The sequence below is a fragment of the Erinaceus europaeus genome, chromosome 2 (genome assembly GCF_950295315.1).
Source record: "Erinaceus europaeus chromosome 2, mEriEur2.1, whole genome shotgun sequence".
In the NCBI taxonomy this organism is placed as follows: Eukaryota; Metazoa; Chordata; class Mammalia; order Eulipotyphla; family Erinaceidae; genus Erinaceus; species Erinaceus europaeus.
Window position 1 is genome coordinate 40,287,911 of NC_080163.1, and position 17,678 is coordinate 40,305,588.

The window sequence follows — 17,678 nt, forward strand, 5'->3', positions numbered from 1 at the left end:
AGGTCTTTTAGAACCTCTTTCCGGGCCGGCTTGGTGATGGTTGCCTCCTTTAACTGTTGTTTGTATAAGAAGGTTTTGATCCCTCCATCTAGTTTGAATGAAAGTCTAGCAGGATATATTATCCTTGGTCGAAACCCTTTTTCATTCAGGGCTTGATAGATATCTTGCCACTCCCTTCTGGCTTTTAGAGTTTGAGTGAAGAAGTCTGCAGATAATCTTATGGGTTTTCCCTTGTATGTGACTTTTTGTTTCTCTCTTGCAGCCTTTAGGATCCTTTCTTTATCCTTACTTCTTCTCATTGTGACTATGATGTGTCTTGGTGTCTTCAGGTCTGGGTTGATTCTGTTTGGTACTCTCTGGGCCTCTTGAACCTTGATATCCTTTCTGTTATTCAGGTCTGGGAAATTTTCTTCTATTATTTCCTCTAGAATGTTTGCTTCCCCTCCTCTCTTTCTTCCTCTGGCAGGCCAATTATACGAATATTACTTCTTTTGAGATCATCCCATATGTCTCTGTTGTTGTTTTCAGTGTCTCTCAATCTCTTTTTAAGCTCTTTCACCTCTTTCTTCGTTTTCTCTAACTCATCCTCTGTCTAATTCTGTTTTCTGCTTCTGTTAGTCTGCTTTCCCTTGCCTCAGCTTCTTTCTTCATTACAGCTATTTCAGCTTTCAGTTCTCTAATTGCCTCAAGATAATCAGTATTTTCCTTGGGGGTCTCAACTGTTGTTTCCCTAATACTGCCATTCTTTTCCTCGAATGTTGTTTTCATTTCTGTGATTAATAAGTTTATTATTGCTTGCATACTTTTCTTATCTATGGTTACTTCTGGCTGATTTGTAGTTTCTTCTGGGCTCTTGTCTTCATTCATTGGAGTAGCAGTTTTATTTGTTTTTGATCTACCCATTTTTTATTTATGTGTTTTTTTTTTTATGCTCTGTTGTTCCTCAGTTGTTGTGTCTTGAGTACAAGTAACACTGTACTAAATACCTTTATGACAATTGCACTCAACAACCTCAGGAATTACAGTAGCAACTGAAGCAAGTATTGAAGCAGTTTAGTCGTTACCAGTTAGCCAAACAATTTCTCCAGTCCGTGAATAAATAGTAACCAAATCCCAGTGAAGAAGAAAGAGAAAAGAAAGAAAGGATAGCAAGAATGGACAGTTATGCAAATATACTATCCACTGTATATTCTAGGGGTAACAAGAGGGGAAGGGAACTAGAGCAGAGATACACACATAGAGAGTCCACTCTGAGTCAGATTTCTTCCCCAAAATAATTCACAAATTCAGAAAGGCAAAGAAGAAGGAAGAAGTGTATGACAAGATAAAAAAAAAGAGGCAAGAGAGAGAAAAGGGAAAAGATAAGAAAAAGACTTGTAATTAAAGAGCAGTGAAAGGAAATTCCCAAATGTGTACCAGTGAATTCAAAAAAGCACACTGTTTGTTGGTGTGGGGGCTGGGGCTGTGACTTTGGAAGCTTTAGGATTAAGGAATAAAGGATGACAATAATGAGAAAAAGAAAAAAAATAAAGAAAGAGAGAGAGAAAAAAGAAAAAGATAAAAGAACAGTCATAAAAGGGCAGTGAAAGGAAAGGGTTTTTTTATGTATTTATTTTTAATTATTTAATTAGCTATGCGGGGTGAGGTGGGGGGGGTTGGCTACTTAGAAAGAAAAAAGGCCAGAGGTTTCAGAAGGGTATAGACTTAGAATTAATGATACTCCCTGGTGGGACAGGAATTTGGTAAAGAAAAGGAGCTCCTAGCAGGAGATCCTGCTAGGAGCTGGTCCCCAGGGACTGGTTATGGGTGGGGGGGGGTGGGGAAGGAGGTATGCTTAGAAATTAAAAGGAAGAAAAAAAAATTTTTCCCCTCTTCTAATTCTTAATCCAAATTAAGTTATAGTCACCTCCTTGGTGTCACCGCTAGGACCCCTTATTGGCTGGCCTACTAAAGGCAGAAAATCCTACCTTTTCCAGGAGATGTGGTCAGAGCTCAGCCACTAGCAGCTTCTTAGTCCGCCATCTTCCCCCTCTTAGGGTCTTTTCTGAATGTCTCCTGAATACTATGTTATGACTGCTTAGAGTGAAACTCTACAACCAGCAGCCTGAGAGTTATAAGCTAGATACTTTCCAGAGTCTGCTCAGAGAGATGGCTGGGCTTTTACATTCATACTTGAGATCCTACTGGCTATCCATGGTATTTAATAGAGACACCAGTTCTCTATAGTACAAGTTAATCTCAGGTTTGCTGTAAGGACGCTTGAAAAGTGTCTGAATATTTGAAGCAATTTGATGACCTATCAGAATAAAGCAAAAACTCTTTAAAGGAAGGTGACAAAATCTACTGATATATGGTCAACAATATAACATGTAAAAATGCTAACATAGCAATGTATACAATGTGCTCAATATTAGGAGAAAGATAAGGCAATAGAAATAACCCCAGGTGACAGAGATAGTGGAACTAGGAATTAGGGAATTTATCACAGCTGCTATAAGTATGTACAATATTTTCAAAAATTCAAAGGAAATATAAATATCATGAGAAAAGAAGTCAAAGATAAAGAATTAAATGTAATTTCAAGGATTTAAAAGTACAATATTTGAAAGGAGAAATTCACTGTTTGGGTATTAAAATCACAGCTTAATGCAGAAAATAATGCCTGGGAAAGGCTGTAAAAAGAAAAAAAGGGGAAATTAATCTTTTAGTAATATATGCAAAAATGTTTATAGATGAAATTTTATGATACTTAGGATTTGTTTTAGAATACTATAGAGTTGGGGAAGAGGACATAGGGGAGGTATAGAAGAAGCAAATATTAGCCATGACTTGTTAAAGATTATTCTAGGAGGTCCATTATACTCTTCCAATTATTCTTGCATATTCTTAAAATTAGTCATAATACCATGTTTGAAAACCTTAAGTAAGAAAAAGTAGTTAGAATCTTTCTTCTTCTGAAACTGGAATTTGGTAAATGAGAAATAGACCCCTCCCTCAAAAATACTTCTGCTCTAATAGTCTGAAGATCTTATCTTTGTGTTTTGATGGGCAAAACTGGCTCTAAGCTATAAAAGTGGAATCCTGGTGGCTGGAGAGGCATTCTTCTGACTGGGATAATGTTTTCACATCCCACAGGAGAAATATGAGGACAAAGGAGGAAGAGGCATAGACACTGAGAGCCATTAACATGTGGTGGCATACCCCAGTAAGGAGAGGTATGCTTGCACTCACTGAGCTCTTCTGCCTGGAGTCCAGGTGGGGAGCATGGGGCAGGTGGAAGGATTAATACCAAAGATACTTTTCAGATTTTATCCATAACAACAATGTATGAACTTTTGTTTTTTTAAACCTGTGTTTAATTTGGGCTTCTGTAACAAAGTAGTACAGACTGAGTGGTTAATAAACATGAGAAATTTACTACTTACAGCTCTAGAGACAGTGTGTTGGTGAGAGAGCTCTTGCTGATTACAGACTGCTTGTTATATGCTCATCTAGCAGGAGGGTGAGAGCTCTCTTGGGTCTCTTTATAAAGGCACTAATCCCATTCATGAAGCCTCCTTCCAAAAGGCCCAGACTCCCACTATTGTCATATTGAGATTAGTGTTTTAGCATATGCATATGGGGTCATAGACTTGTAAACTGATTAAAGGTTTCTGAGGAACTCCAGGTGCTATCCTGTGTCTGCTTCTCCCCCAACCCCCACTTTTTGTTATTTTTGTTGCTGCTTTACTGCTCTGGGCTGACCTTACTCAGAGGGGAGAGCAGGAGAAAGAGGAGGACTCCATAGCACTGAAGCTACCCTCATTGTGGTGGGGATTGGACTTGAATCTGAGTTGCATACATGGCGAAGTAGGCATCCTCCCTGGTGAGCTATCTCTGCCTGTTCCCTTTGAACCAAAACACTGTCACCTTCTGCCTGTATCTGAAGGATGCCAAACTACTTAGGTGGTGACTAAACCAGTGGGGTTTTCTTAGGCTCTATAACTTAATTAACACAGGTCTTGTGTTGGACTTCTTTCCAAGTAATTCTTCTTTTGTGATCTTATGAATTGATGAAATAGACATTTTTTACCCAGAATACATTTTGATTCAATGTTCAATAAGTGTTCAATAAATCAAGTATAATGGAGATTAATATTGGATTTCTGTTAAGAAAGCAAATCTGAGGTGAATACCATTAGGGCACTAAGTTGATTACTTAAAATCTTGACACCACATAGTTAAATTTTGTAGTATTTTCTATCTTCAGTTTTGTTCTACTGAAGACAATCCCACTGAACTCAAACTTTATGAAATGCCTTAAACTCTGTTGATCATGCTTTTATTATATCTAACATCACTCTTTTTACCTTTTGCACTTTTTCATTTCCTCCCACTATATGACTTTAGTTTTACTTGTGCAGTTTTTAAATTTTATTTTACTTTTAGTTTAGTTTAGTTTTATAGATAAAATGGGAACACTGACAGGACCATAGAATAAGAGGGCTACAATTCTACATAATTTCTACCACCAGAACTCCACATCCCATTCCCTCCCCTGATAGCTTTCCTATTCTTTAACCCCCTGGGAGTATGGACCCAGGGTCATTATGGGGTGCAGAAGGTGAAAGGTCTGGCTTCTGTAATTACTTCCTCACTGAGCATGGGCATTGGCAGGTCAATCCATACTCCCAGTTTATTTTATTTTTATTGTCACCAGGGTTGCAGCTGAAGCTCTGTGCCTGCACTATGAATTCACTGCTTTCTTCCTTTCTTTCTTTTTAATGTTTATTTTATTTATTTATTCCCTTGTTGTTTTATTGTTGTAGTTATTGGATAGGACAGTGAGAAATGGAGAGAGGAAGGGAAGACAGAGATGAGGAGAGAAAGATAGACACCTGCAGATCTGCTTCATGGCCTGTGAAGGGACTCCCCTGCAGATGGGGAGCTGGGGGCTCGGGATCCTTAACACTGGTTCTTGCACTTTGTGCCAGGTGCGCTTAACCCGCTGTGCTACCACCTTCTTTCTTTCTTTCTTTCTTTCTTTCTTTCTTTCTTTCTTTCTTTCTTCCTTCCTTCCTTCCTTCCTTCCTTTCTTTCTTTCTTTTTAAAATTACATAGGGCAGATAGAATTTGGGAGGGGAGGAGGAGATAGAGAAGTAGCTAGAAATATATATATATGGAGAGAGAGAGAGAGCGCGAGAGAGCGAGCGAGCTGTAAACCTGTTTCAATGCCCTTTGCAGGCAGGAAGTGGAGGCTTGATCCTGGGACCCTACACATGGTAATGTATGTGCTTAACCTGGTGCACCACTGTCCAGCCTGCTACATTTTCAGTCGTAATGCTAGAAGATCTACTTTTAAATTTTATTTTATGTTAATTTTTTAAGAGACAGAGAAGCAGAAAGGATATGAAAAAGACCACAGTACCAAAACTTCCTTCAGTGTTTAGGAGCCATGCTAAAACTTGGGTTGCCCTGTAGAGGGCAGACTGGAGAACTCTCACATGGCTAGAAGTGGATCTACCCTATGACTACAATTCCTCTCATGGGGATATATCCTAAGGAACCCAACACACCCATCCCAAAAAGATTTGTGTATGCCTATGTTCATAGCAGCACAATTTATAATAGTCAAAATCTGGAAGCAACCCAGGTGTCCAACAACAAGTGAGTGGCTGAGTTAAGTTGTGGTCTATATACACAATGGAATACTACTCAGCTATTAAAAATGATGAACTCACCCTCTTTACCCCATCTTGGCTGGAACTTTAAGATATCATGTTAAGTGAGAAGTCAGAAGTAAAAGGATGAATGTGGGATGATCTCACTCTTAGGCAGAAGTTGAAAAACAAGATCAGAAGAAATAACACTAAGAAAACCTAGACTGGAGTTAGTTTATTGCACCAAAGTAAAAGATTCTTTGGGGGGTGAGGTGGAGGGTGGGATTCAAGTCCTGTAACATGATGGCAGAGGACCTAGTGGGGGTTGTATTGTTATGTGGAAATGTTATACATGTAAAAACTATTGTATTTTACTTTAGACTGTAAACCATTAACCCTTCAATAAAGAAAAGAAAAGGAAAAAAAAAAAAGAAATTTGGGTTGCACACATGGCAAAGCAGCACATTAAGTGAAGTATTCCACTGGCCCAGAAAAAAATCTTTGCCAGTTATTTGTCTTGCAAGGGAGGGAGGGGGGAGAGAGAGAGAGGGAGGGAGGGAGAGAGAGAGGGAGAGAGAGAGAGAGGGAGAGGGAAGGAAAGAGAAAGAAAGGAGAGAGCCTTTCTTAATCTGTGAGTAATTGGGGTCAATTTCCTTGCCAATTCCAGTGGCAGACTTTGGCAGTACAAGTTATCACCACAAATAAGATTTTCATAACCTCATAGTGTTCATTAATATAGTAATGAGAAAATGGTATTCTACCTTTTAAATGTATTTTTAAGACTTTATTTAGTTAGTAATGATAGTGATAGGAGAAGGTGAAAGAGAACCAGAGCATCACTCTAGCACATGCACTACTGAGGACTGAACTCAGGACCTCATACTTGATAATCCAACACTTTATACCCTGTACTATTGAAGGACAGGAGGCACCTGGAAGGTACTGCCTAGAAAATGGGAGTGGTGACATATGTGGCTTGGAAAGGTAGAGCTGGGGCTTGGGTGTTATAAGCTAGACCTGTGGGTTTTTCTTGCTCTTTCTCTGTTCAGATCATCATATTAATTCTGCTTCTCTCTCTCATGTTATAACATGTGAAAGTTCTCAATTTTCCTGAATAACATTTAAAATTCCTGAAAATTATGTTCTCTCCTCAACTCTTTGTTGAGACAGTGCATGACAAACTTTTTAAATGTTGGGGAAACAAGCTTAAGTCCCCTTTCCCCCAAAACAGTACCACCTCTTGTACTATGTATTAGTATTTTTAAAATCTTTTTTTAAATCATTATTTATTTATTTTTTCTTTCTTTCTTTTTTTTTTTAATTTAAGAAAGGATAAATTAACAAAACCATAGGGTAGGAGGGGTACAACTCCACACAATTCCCACCACCCAATCTCCATATCCCACCCCCTCACCTGATAGCTTTCCCACTCTCTGTCCCTCTGGGAGCATGGACCCAGGGTCATTGTGGGTTATAGATTATCATTATTTATTTACTGGATAGAGATAGCCAGAAATCTAGAGGGAAGGAAGAGATGGAGAGGAAGAGAGATCGAGAAATCTGCAGCACTGCTTTCCCATTCTCAAAGCTTTCCCCCTGCAGGTGGGGACTGGGGGATTGGACCTGGGTCCTTGTGCACTGTATGTGTGCACTCAACCAGGTGTGCCACCACTCACCCCATCATTAGCAATTTTACTACATATTAGGGTACAATAACAAAAAAATCTTTTAAGCTATCCAATTATATATATATATATATATATATATATATATATATATATATATATTTTTTTTTTCTTTCCAGGAGCAAAACTAGATGTTTATAATGGCTTGGGAGATAGCATACCGGCTATGCAAAAAGACTTTCATGCCTGAGGTACCTAAGGTCCCTGGCTCAATCCTCATAACTACCACAAGCCAGAGCTGAACAGTGTTCTGGTTAAAAAAAAAATACTGAGACCTCCATTGCACTATATTTAAATGGTCAAAAGAATGCTTTCATACAAAACCATTGTACAATGACTTTTATGCAATATGCATATAATTAAAAGAACATAGAAAACTTACCCCAAACAGCTTTCAAAATTAGGATTTATCTTACAGGTCTCTGTACCTTACACACCAGCACATTATAGTTGTTAACTTTGACTTCTTTATTGACTATCCACTTACCATTTTGCTAAGAGTACTCTCAAGGGGAGAGAGGAATTCAAAAGGATAATGTTCTACTTTAACTAGAGGAGTACAGAATGCAAGATCGAGTGACTTACTTACCTAAGACCCACTTCATGATGAGCATTTCTGTCCAGGAGAACTGTGTGGTTTTCACTCTGAAGATCTGTTTTGGATAGTCAGTGAAGGTCTCATTTGGCAGGGTTTTAACGCCTTCAAAGCGGTCTGATGCATTTACTACTAGCAATCCCAAGAAGATTGTAAAAGACACTGCATGGGCTACAAACTTCATGAAAGGGCTCCGTAGGGTTCGTCCTAGCTGGAGACAAGATATAAACAAGAAATTAAACTGGCAGCTCTAGGTGAATGGAAATTTTTTTTTTCTTTTTTTTTTCTTAAATATTTATTTACCCCTTTGTTGCTCCCCTTTTATTGTTGTCGTTGTTACTGTTTTCGTCATTGTTGGATAGGACAAAGAAAAATGGAGAGAGAAGGGGAAGACAGAGGGGGAGAGAAAGATAGACACCTGCAGACCTGCTCCACCGCCTGTGAAGTGACTCTCCTGCAGGTGGGGAGCCAGGGATAGAACCGGGATTCTTACACGGGTCCTTGCGCTTTGCGCCATGTGTGCTTAACCTGCCCGATCCCCGGAAGTTTCTCTTTAAAGCTAGGCTTTCGCCAAGCGTTTAACCAGGGAATCCTACATCTTGGATAGAAACTTTTTTTTTTTTTTTTCTTTCTTTCCTCCTGGGTTATTGCTGGGATCGGTGGCTGCACTATGAATCCACTTCTCTTGGAGGCTATTTTTTCCCTTTTTGTTGCCCTTGTTGTTTATCGTTGTTATTATTATTGTTGTTATTGCTGTCCTTGTTGTTGGATAGGACAGAGGGAAATTGAGAGAGGAAGGGAAGACAGAAGGGGGGGAGAGAAAGATAGACACCTGCAGACCTGTTTCACCACTTGTGAAGCGACCCCCCCTGCAGGTGGTTAGCCAGGGTTCGAACAGGGAGGGATCCTTAAGCTAGTTGGTGTGCTTTGCACCGTGTGCACTTAATCTCCTACGTGGTAGTCCAGCCCCCGGATAGAAACGTTTTTTAACTGAATCCAGATAACATTTTTTCCAGCACTTCTATGTGATATGCACTTTGGCCAAGGCTGATTTCCACTGACTGTTATTTTTGCTATTTAAAAGATTTATGGGAGTGACATGGGAAAGTAGTAGACTATACTGACATATCTTCATGTTACAGTCTGATAATGCAGATACTCCCAGCTATATGGTTAAGAATTATATGTTCTTAAAAATCTGAGAAAAATAATCTGCTACAATTGAGTTAAAAATTTAAAAACTACATTAAGGATATGTGCTGTTGCTCTTTTGTTCATTTAATTTTTTTTTTAGTTATTTATTTGATAGATCCAGAGAAGGAGGAGATAGGAAGAAGAGGGAAAAACAACTATAGCACTGCTTCACTACTCCTAAAGCTTCCCCACTGCAGGTAGGTACTAGGGACTTGAACCCAGGTCCTTGGATATTATAATTCATCCTCTTAACATGGTGCACCACCAGCATCCCCTTTTGTCTATTTTCTTTACTTTAATGCTTAGCTAATTTTTTAAAATTAGTCATTTGCTATTGGTTTGCAAGATTATAAAATTAGAGGGGTATAGTTCCATTCTGTACCCACCACCAAAGTTTGATGCTCTCCCCCCACCAATGACAACCACTGTAGTTCTCCCAAAGTCTTAGAGACAGACTGGCTACTACTTCTACTACTACTTTTTCTTTCTTTCTTTTTTTAAGTTCATATGTTTTAATTCTTTATATTCCACATTTGAGGTAGTTGTCCTTCACCTCCTTACTTTTATGCTTAGTTGATTTTTTTAAGAGATCTTACACCTTGATAAACTAATTTAAAGCAAATTACTTTCCAGTAGGTCCTGAATTCCATGTATTTTGAAATGTAGCATTTTCATAGATGCTGGATTGTAAATATTTTATAATTTTCTTTTTGATTCCATTTTTGACTCAGATACTTAGTTTCCAGATCTATAGGACTTACACACTACCTGTTTAAGAAATTCTACTTTTTTGCAGCCCATTTAAAGATCATAATCTTTGTGATAATCCTCTGAACTTTAATGAGATTTCTTCTTGTGGGTCTATACATAATTAACTTGTGCAGTTGTTCTGCAAGAATCTGGAATGCTTTGTTAGGGAGCTCATGGTTCATCTTATGGCTTGCCACTCAGAGTGGATTGAAATCTTTGCGTACTAAACTGGGGGCTGCACAGTGAGTCTCTGTTAATTTATACCCCTCCCCCATTAAAAACTCTTTTTCTGGTCACAGCTCATCTGTGCACTAGATCTTATCTCTCATCCAGGTATACTAATAAGATGAGAGCAATAATGGAAACCTTTTCTGAAGTTCAGTTCCTTCTCCAGGGCAGATGTTTAATAACAGCTAGTGATTGGCTAATTGATGTGTGCATTTTCACCTCATTTGGGAGTCTTAGAGTGAAATGTCACCCAGGAGATAGAGCATCAGTTCAGTAGTAGATAAATTACAGGGTTTTCTCCAGGTAAAATTTCCCTAATTATGATTGTATTCAACATAACGTAAATCAGATAGCTTGATAATATTCGTCTAATATGTTCAGTATGGTAACAACCCACTTTAGTTATTCCACTTATTAGTGTAGCCTGAGTTATTATGATTCTGATACTACTGAACATACTGAAGTTCAAGAAAGAAAGTTTATTATTATTTTTTAAATTGCATCTTAAGTATGGATGCTGGAATCCCTATTTATGCTGGAAAATTATTTAATTGGATTCACCTGCTTTGTAGAATTATGCTGCACTAGAGTAAATTCATCATTAGCAAAACATGTTCACCTGAAACTCTGGGACCTACAAGCATCTTAAAAATGGCATTACTCTGTAATATTTATTTTTGTTATTTATAAAATGGGAGCTATGGATAATTTTTGGCCACAGGTAGATGTGCCAAATTTAGAATTCAGAGATTAAATACACAAAGAAAATATCTCACATAAATTCAGTTAAAAGGGAGTTGGGCTGTAGCGCAGTGGGTTAAGTGCAGGTGGTGCAAAGCGCAAGGATCAGCGTAAAGATCCTGGTTTGAGCCCTGGCTCCCCACCTGCAGTGAAGCAGGTCTGCAGGTGTCTATCTTTCTCTCCCCTCTCTGTCTTCCCCCTCCTCTCTCCATTTTTCTCTGTCCTATCCAACAATGATGACAACAATAATAACTACAACAATAAAACAACAGAGGCAACAAAAGGGAGTAAATAAAACAAATATTTTTTTAAAAATTCAGTTAAAATGAATTAAATAGTATTTCAAGCTACTTTGAAGTTTTCAACATTGTAACTGACCATCTTGGCTTTTTGGAACCTCATTTCCCAAGTAAGATGCTAGGGTTAACTGTTGGAGCCAGGAGATAGTATTTCCACTGCATCCATGCAGGAGTGTGATAAGAGAGTGAGTATGGGAAATTGCAGCAAAATGAAAGTAGCAAGTGAGGAGAGGGAAGACTGAAGAGGGGGCAGGGGATACCAGATCTGGGACCAGACACCAGAGATGTCAGAAAACAAGAGGAGTGGGTACTGAGAAGTTATATCTCTTAAGGGACATATGGCCATCTTCACCCAGATCTGCTGAGAATTGAACTCAATATAGCATCACCTAGTGACTACCTAGACAAGGATATGGGAGCACCTTTCTTTCTTCTCACCTAGGTTAGGCATCTTTTGCAGGAATCTGTACACACCTGCACCTAAGCTGCACCTGATTAAAGACTATTTTTAGACTTATTTTTTAGTTAATGAATTAATTTTGGACAAAGACAAAAGCTGAGAGGGAAGGGGAAATAGCTGGGGGGTTGGGGAGTGAGAGAGGGAGAAAGAAGGACCCCTGAAGTACTGCCTCACCACTTGTGAAGCTTCCCTTCTGCAGGTGAGCGGGGTCCTTGCACATAGTAAAGTGTGCTTGACCAGTTGAGCCACTACCTGGCCACCGGAATAAAGAAATTAACATGTTAATTAAAATGTTATCCTCTGAAAAGGATGAGACTATAAAAATTCTGCTGAAAACTATAAGCAAAAACCCCAATAAATCTCTGCAGTGATTTGGAAGGTAAGTCAGGCTCAGTTTCAACTTATTCTAGGCCACAAGGAAAAAAAGTGAGGTTAGGATTCGATGTTCCTTTCCTACTTTCCTTCTGAGCTTGAATGCATCTTGTTAACTGGTAAAACTTAGATAAAGGTCGGGTGAGATAAAATCATTTCAGTGTCTTTTCCTTTTTCTTTTTTAATGATCTTCCTATATGTGTCTCAAAGATAGTTTTTGAAGCAGACTGCACTTGGGGAGAATGTTACTCTTTCACAAGGCTGTGAGGTGAGTTAAAAGAAAGGAAAAAAAGTCAAGTAACATATGCCAGCAGCTCTCTGGGTCAGTTAATAGCACAAGGCTTTAAAAAAGATGGTAGAGCTTTGGAGTCATAAGCCCCACCCTGCTGCGATGGAGTGCAAACTTCGTGAATCTGAAACATGGGCTAGAGCAGATCTCTTTGGAACTAGTGAGTTTAGAACAGATTAGGAAATCCAAGTTTATAGTTTCTGAGTCTCTGTTCCACCCCAAACTTCCAAGCTCTGTTCTTCACTATAGAACTATCTGAATGTGAGAGAATTGAATAATCCCTGAATTAACTCCTAATGAACAGTTGAGAGCTCTCAGAGGGCGGACACTGATTTTACTGGCTGTCACACTTTGGTGTTCCATGCCCTGTGTGCTCGGCCCTAACAGCAAGTGTAAACTCTTAATCGGGGATGGTAGCTACATCTCTACAATGTCAGCCATGACTGCAGTAAGTCATGTAGAGAATGGTCCTTCCATCTCTGTTCTGTCTGTGCTGTCTCCCTCACCAAAAGCCACCCACACTCACTACCAGGTGCTAATAGTGTCAGGTAGGGTCTCAGTACACTACCTCTAAAGCTGAACAGAGGCAGGCTTTGGATCAGGTATTGCAATAAAGAAGCATGCACATTTTCCAGGCAAGAGAGGTTCTCAAATGTGTAGAGATGCATGTTAAACTAGTGTCAGGTTCCTTAGCATGTTCTTCCCAAAATATCTGATTTAGTGCTCCAGGAGTTTCCTTTTTTTTTTTTTTTTTTTGAGGGGAGGAGTGCAGGGAACATGGTGGTTGAGGATGATATTTACCAGGCTGTCTTAATTAGTGTCTCACTTTACTCTGTGTACACAGTAGAACTTCTTTTTTTAAAAAGTTTATTTATTGGATAGAGACAGAGCAATTGAGAAGGGAGGAGAGAGACAGAAAGACACCTGCTGCCCTGCTTCACCATTCGTGAAACTTTCTCCCTGCAGATGGGGACCAGGAGTTTGAACTCAGGTCCTTGCACATTATAACATGTGCGCTCAACTAGGTACACCACTGCCTGGCCCCACAATAGAACTTCTAACGGAAGAAAAGTAGTGCTTGTCATTGGTTTAGACTTCTCCCTTCTATGAGAGTCTTGCTAACTCTCAAGATCAAGCCCCTTCTGATGCAATAAGTCATCAGCTAAGATGTTTACTTTCATTATTTAATGTTGTGACACTGGTGATGTAACTGGGTTGGGGAGGGTAGAAAAGGGTGTGACTTATGCGCATGCTTGTGCAGTGAGTGGTTAAGATCCATCTCTGAAGCCAGAGACCCTATGTTTAAATCATAACTCCACATTTTTTGTCATGTCATTGAATCACTTTGTATGTCAGTTTCTTCACCTGTAAAATAGGGCTAAAAGGAATAAAATACTGCCACCGCATTGTGTTGATGTTAGGGATGATTTATTACTTAGCAAACATGAAGCACTCGGTCACTGAACACCCTCAGGGGCTTCACTGAAGGGTGATGTTTAAAAGAAACTTAACTGATACCTAGAAAGCTTATAAATACAGTAACACGCAAGGGGGTAACTACAGAGTCCATATGCATGTATGCCATGAACTCTTATGGGCTATTATCTGTGTAGCGTGAACTGAAGTTGGTAGAGGTAAAACATACTTGCAAGAGTGGGTTCTGTTTTTCAAAGTTGCTGGGTTTTTTTTTAGTGGCAGGAGACACAGGCTAACACCTGTAGTAGGGAATAGATGAAAAGATTGGGGAAAGAATCTTGCAGAGCTTAGACTGGGCTACATAGCAACATGATCAGCCTTCTAACACTCTTAAAATCTTATCCTAGCAGGGTGAATATTGATGAGGTCTCCTTTGGATTTGAGGCCAGAAGTATTTGTAGCATAAAGAAAAAGAAAAAGCTGCTTTCTTGCATACATCTTTACTCTGTGTAACTGCTTCAAAAATTGGGAAACTAGTGACTAGGCAGCGGTACACTGAATGACATGCACGTGTTACCACATGCAAGGACCCAGGTTCAAGTTCTTGGTCCCACTCTGCAGGTGAGATGGGCAGGGAGTTTCACAAGTGGTAAAGCAGTGCTGCAAGTCTCTCTTTCTCCTCACTATCTCTCCCTTACCTTTCTATTTCTCTATGTATACAAAATAAACGGAAAAAATGGCCACAGGGAGTGGTGGATTTTCTGTGCAGGCACTGAGCTTCAGTGATAACTGTGATGGAGAACAAATTGTGAAGCTTTTCTTTAATCTAGTGAGGTCTTTTCTTTTTTCTTTTTTGGCAAAGACAAAAAAGTAAGACACAGAGGTCCTTGGAAGCAGTATCCTCTCCTGGTTAGCCTTGAATAACATGGCTTGAAGATCCTTGTTTCAAACCATTATAACTTTGATGGCAAAACGGAGATCTTCAGAAGTCACTAGTACCTTCCTCAATGGTTGTTTTTGTTTGTGATAAGACTTGGAAGGGGAGGCCTTGAGTGGATGAACACTAACACTTTGAAATTTATTCAAGCAAGAGATATATGGCAGTGAGGACTCATAGGTTACACACTGCAAAGATGTTGAATAGTCTAAAGTTATTTATATCTCTTCCTGCTTGAGTCCTGGGACTCATTTATAAGAATAATTGAACAATGAAGGTTAATGGATACTAGAAGAAATTAGCTTTCCTCCTTGTACTTTTATCATCAGAACATGTGTATTTCCTCAACATTTTCATGATCTGAATTTTCTTTTAATCCTGGAAAGACCTCTCCAATGCTCCAGAATTGCAACTATGAACATATGTGATTTGATTACCTTCTTCATCTCTGTATTAATAAGCTCAACTTCTGTTGACATCACTAGCCTTATATTACTATTTGGCTGCCTTTCTTTGGGACCTTTAGAAACTTATGTAAAAATAGAATTAATTTCTTTGGGAATTCAATAGCAAAGAGATGATGAGTCATTTTGGCAGACTCAACAAGTAACTTTGGTATCCCTATTCCTACTCATCGCTAAATTAGTATAGTAAGGACTAGGAAGTAAATGTACTGACTGTGGAAGCATCAGCCACATGCTCAGTATTTACTGGACATTAGCTGATGAGGTTTATGAATACCTTTATAAAAGAATAACAAGGCCTGAGTTGAGAGAGGTGTAATGAGGTTTTTCAAAACAGGAATTTGGTGGAATGACATGGACTTTTCCATAGATTTTCTAGACAGAAAAGTAGTGATTTTTTTGAGAGGAGAGACTCTAGCATATTATCAAATACCTACACTGTGCCATTCCTCTCAGGAGGATGTTGTTTTCTGGGTCTCAAGGGCTTGGTATTTTTTTCCATAAAAGATATTACCTTTCTGTAATGATTCATAATATAACATCTCTGCCAAAATTGAAAAATTTCTTTCTAATGTTTAAAATAAAGGCTAAAAATATCTTGACTGTTTTATCTGTTTTTTTGGCTGCCTCAAAGCAAATTTGACAAGTTCTTTAATGAGAGAATCTTTTCTCATAATGAGTGGTGTCACCAAGAATCCATTTCATGCAGTATACTAAGTCTTATCACTCAGCTATATACACACACTTCACTGCATTGATCTCATTCTCAGAGTCCAGAAAGTACACAGAAACCACAAGTGTCTTCATGACCAGCTCTTGTTTACCTTGAGTGCCATTTTTTTTTTTTTTGTTTTTTGTCTTAGTGGAACCTCTGAGAATACCGAATGTCATGTATCTTATAAGAAGAGATGAAGCCTTAGGCATGGGGACAAACATTTCTATAATCACTGGTTTCAGAATATTCTAGAAGACTGCAGTGGGTATCATCCTTATATTCCATATTGCCGTTAGTCTCCTGCATTTACCGGGTCTAAGAAAATCCAGAATTCCATTACCATATTTGTATTTTATGATCATACATGATGGTATTAGATGAGATTGTTTTTCTCATACCTAATGAAAATTTTTTTTAAAAAAAGGTCTGCAACAAACACACTATTTCTCTCTGAATATTTCCCCAGGCCATCAGGCAGGTAGATGCAAACCTATTTGCTTGTGTTGGCCAGTTCCACTTCCTGAAAGCTATCACATTTTGTTTCATAACAAAAGTGAGGTTTGACTGTTTTCTCTACCTAGTTGCTGTTATTTTTGTGATTGAGTGGCCCAGAATTAGTTTGGGGCTTAGTGTATTAAGCTTGCCTATTAATGTGGGATCTGGGTGAAGCCACTAGTTTATTTTGTGGTATAGTCTAGGCAATTTAGATAATTTCAGTATGAAAGCATGTGGCTAAAATCAATAGTGATCTCTAGTCTTGTATTAAATATGATTCCCCCCTACTCTGGTGCTTTTTTATAATTCATAATGAGAGATAGAAAAAAATCACATATATGTGTATATATGTATTACTATATTACTTGGGGGGCTTTGAATACAATATGGCTTCTGAACCTTTAATAGGTTTAAAGTTGAACTCAGCAAACATTTAGTATGACTTTTATTTTTAATACCATTTTACCAAAGAATGGGTTTGAGCCCTAATTTCTCCCTGTGACACCCTAAGGTGTCATTACTCTAGGTTTACTGCCTCTCTGTTCTGATTGCTTCATCAGCATCCCTGTAGACATTCTTTCTGGTAAGAATCCTCTTAGTGTAGTTTGTAAGAGGTTCCATTCACCAATAACACTCAGACTCTTGAGCTGATCACATTCTCTGTGGAACTAATCTCCTTGTACTTACATTTCTTCTATTGAGTGTTCATTATGTAAGCTTTGGAACCCTTTTAAGCCCTTGAAACATACTTCAAAATTTCTGCTTGGTCTGATATTATAGGTACTAACTCTTTCCTGAATCTGGAGTGGCTGCTGGTACTCCCTGTACTTTGGCTAAAATTACTGGGCTGCAGGGATGGTGGGGTAGGGAGCATGACAGCTTGGTACCAGCAGGCTCCCCTCCTTTTGTTAATGGCAGGTACCTTCTTCTCTGTAAGAAAAAATAAAAAGCCAGCTCTTTGCCTTCTTCCCTACCCCCTTTATTTTTCTTTCTTATGACCTAATTAGCTGCCCATGTGGGCTAGAATTCAGTCAAGGAAGCCAGAGAAACTTGGATGACGTTAAGCTGGGTCTGCAGTATTCCAGCATAAGCTGTATTTGAGTCTTAGCCTACTAGTTATTTTCTCTTTCTGAAATTTTTCATAAAGTATATAATCACAGTGTAATTGAGGGAGTGAAATGAGATAGTCCATGAAAAGAGCTTAGCAAAAAGAAAGCACTCAATGAATGTTGGCTACTCCTGTTACCCTGTTATTGAGATTACTATTATATTGGTTTGGAGGACACGTTTAGGATATGGTATAATTAGAAGAGGAGAGTGCTGTTATTTCCTCTCTTTCCTATTGGTGGTCTTATTATGCCTTGCATGTTTAATATTTTCTATTTTAATTATTCCTATT

At 38.7% G+C, this 17,678-nt stretch overlaps 1 protein-coding gene across 1 annotated transcript in view; it reads right to left on the minus strand.

The window, feature by feature from the left end:
• Nucleotides 1-8,711, minus strand: part of TRPC7 (transient receptor potential cation channel subfamily C member 7) — an 88,786-nt gene extending 80,075 nt beyond the window's left edge. The window contains exon 1 of the mRNA XM_007533014.2: nt 7,914-8,711. Within this exon, the coding sequence (XP_007533076.2) occupies nt 7,914-8,103 (190 nt within the window). The 5' untranslated portion in view covers nt 8,104-8,711. The remainder of the gene's footprint in view (nt 1-7,913) is intronic.
• Between the last annotated feature and the right edge of the window lie 8,967 nt (nt 8,712-17,678).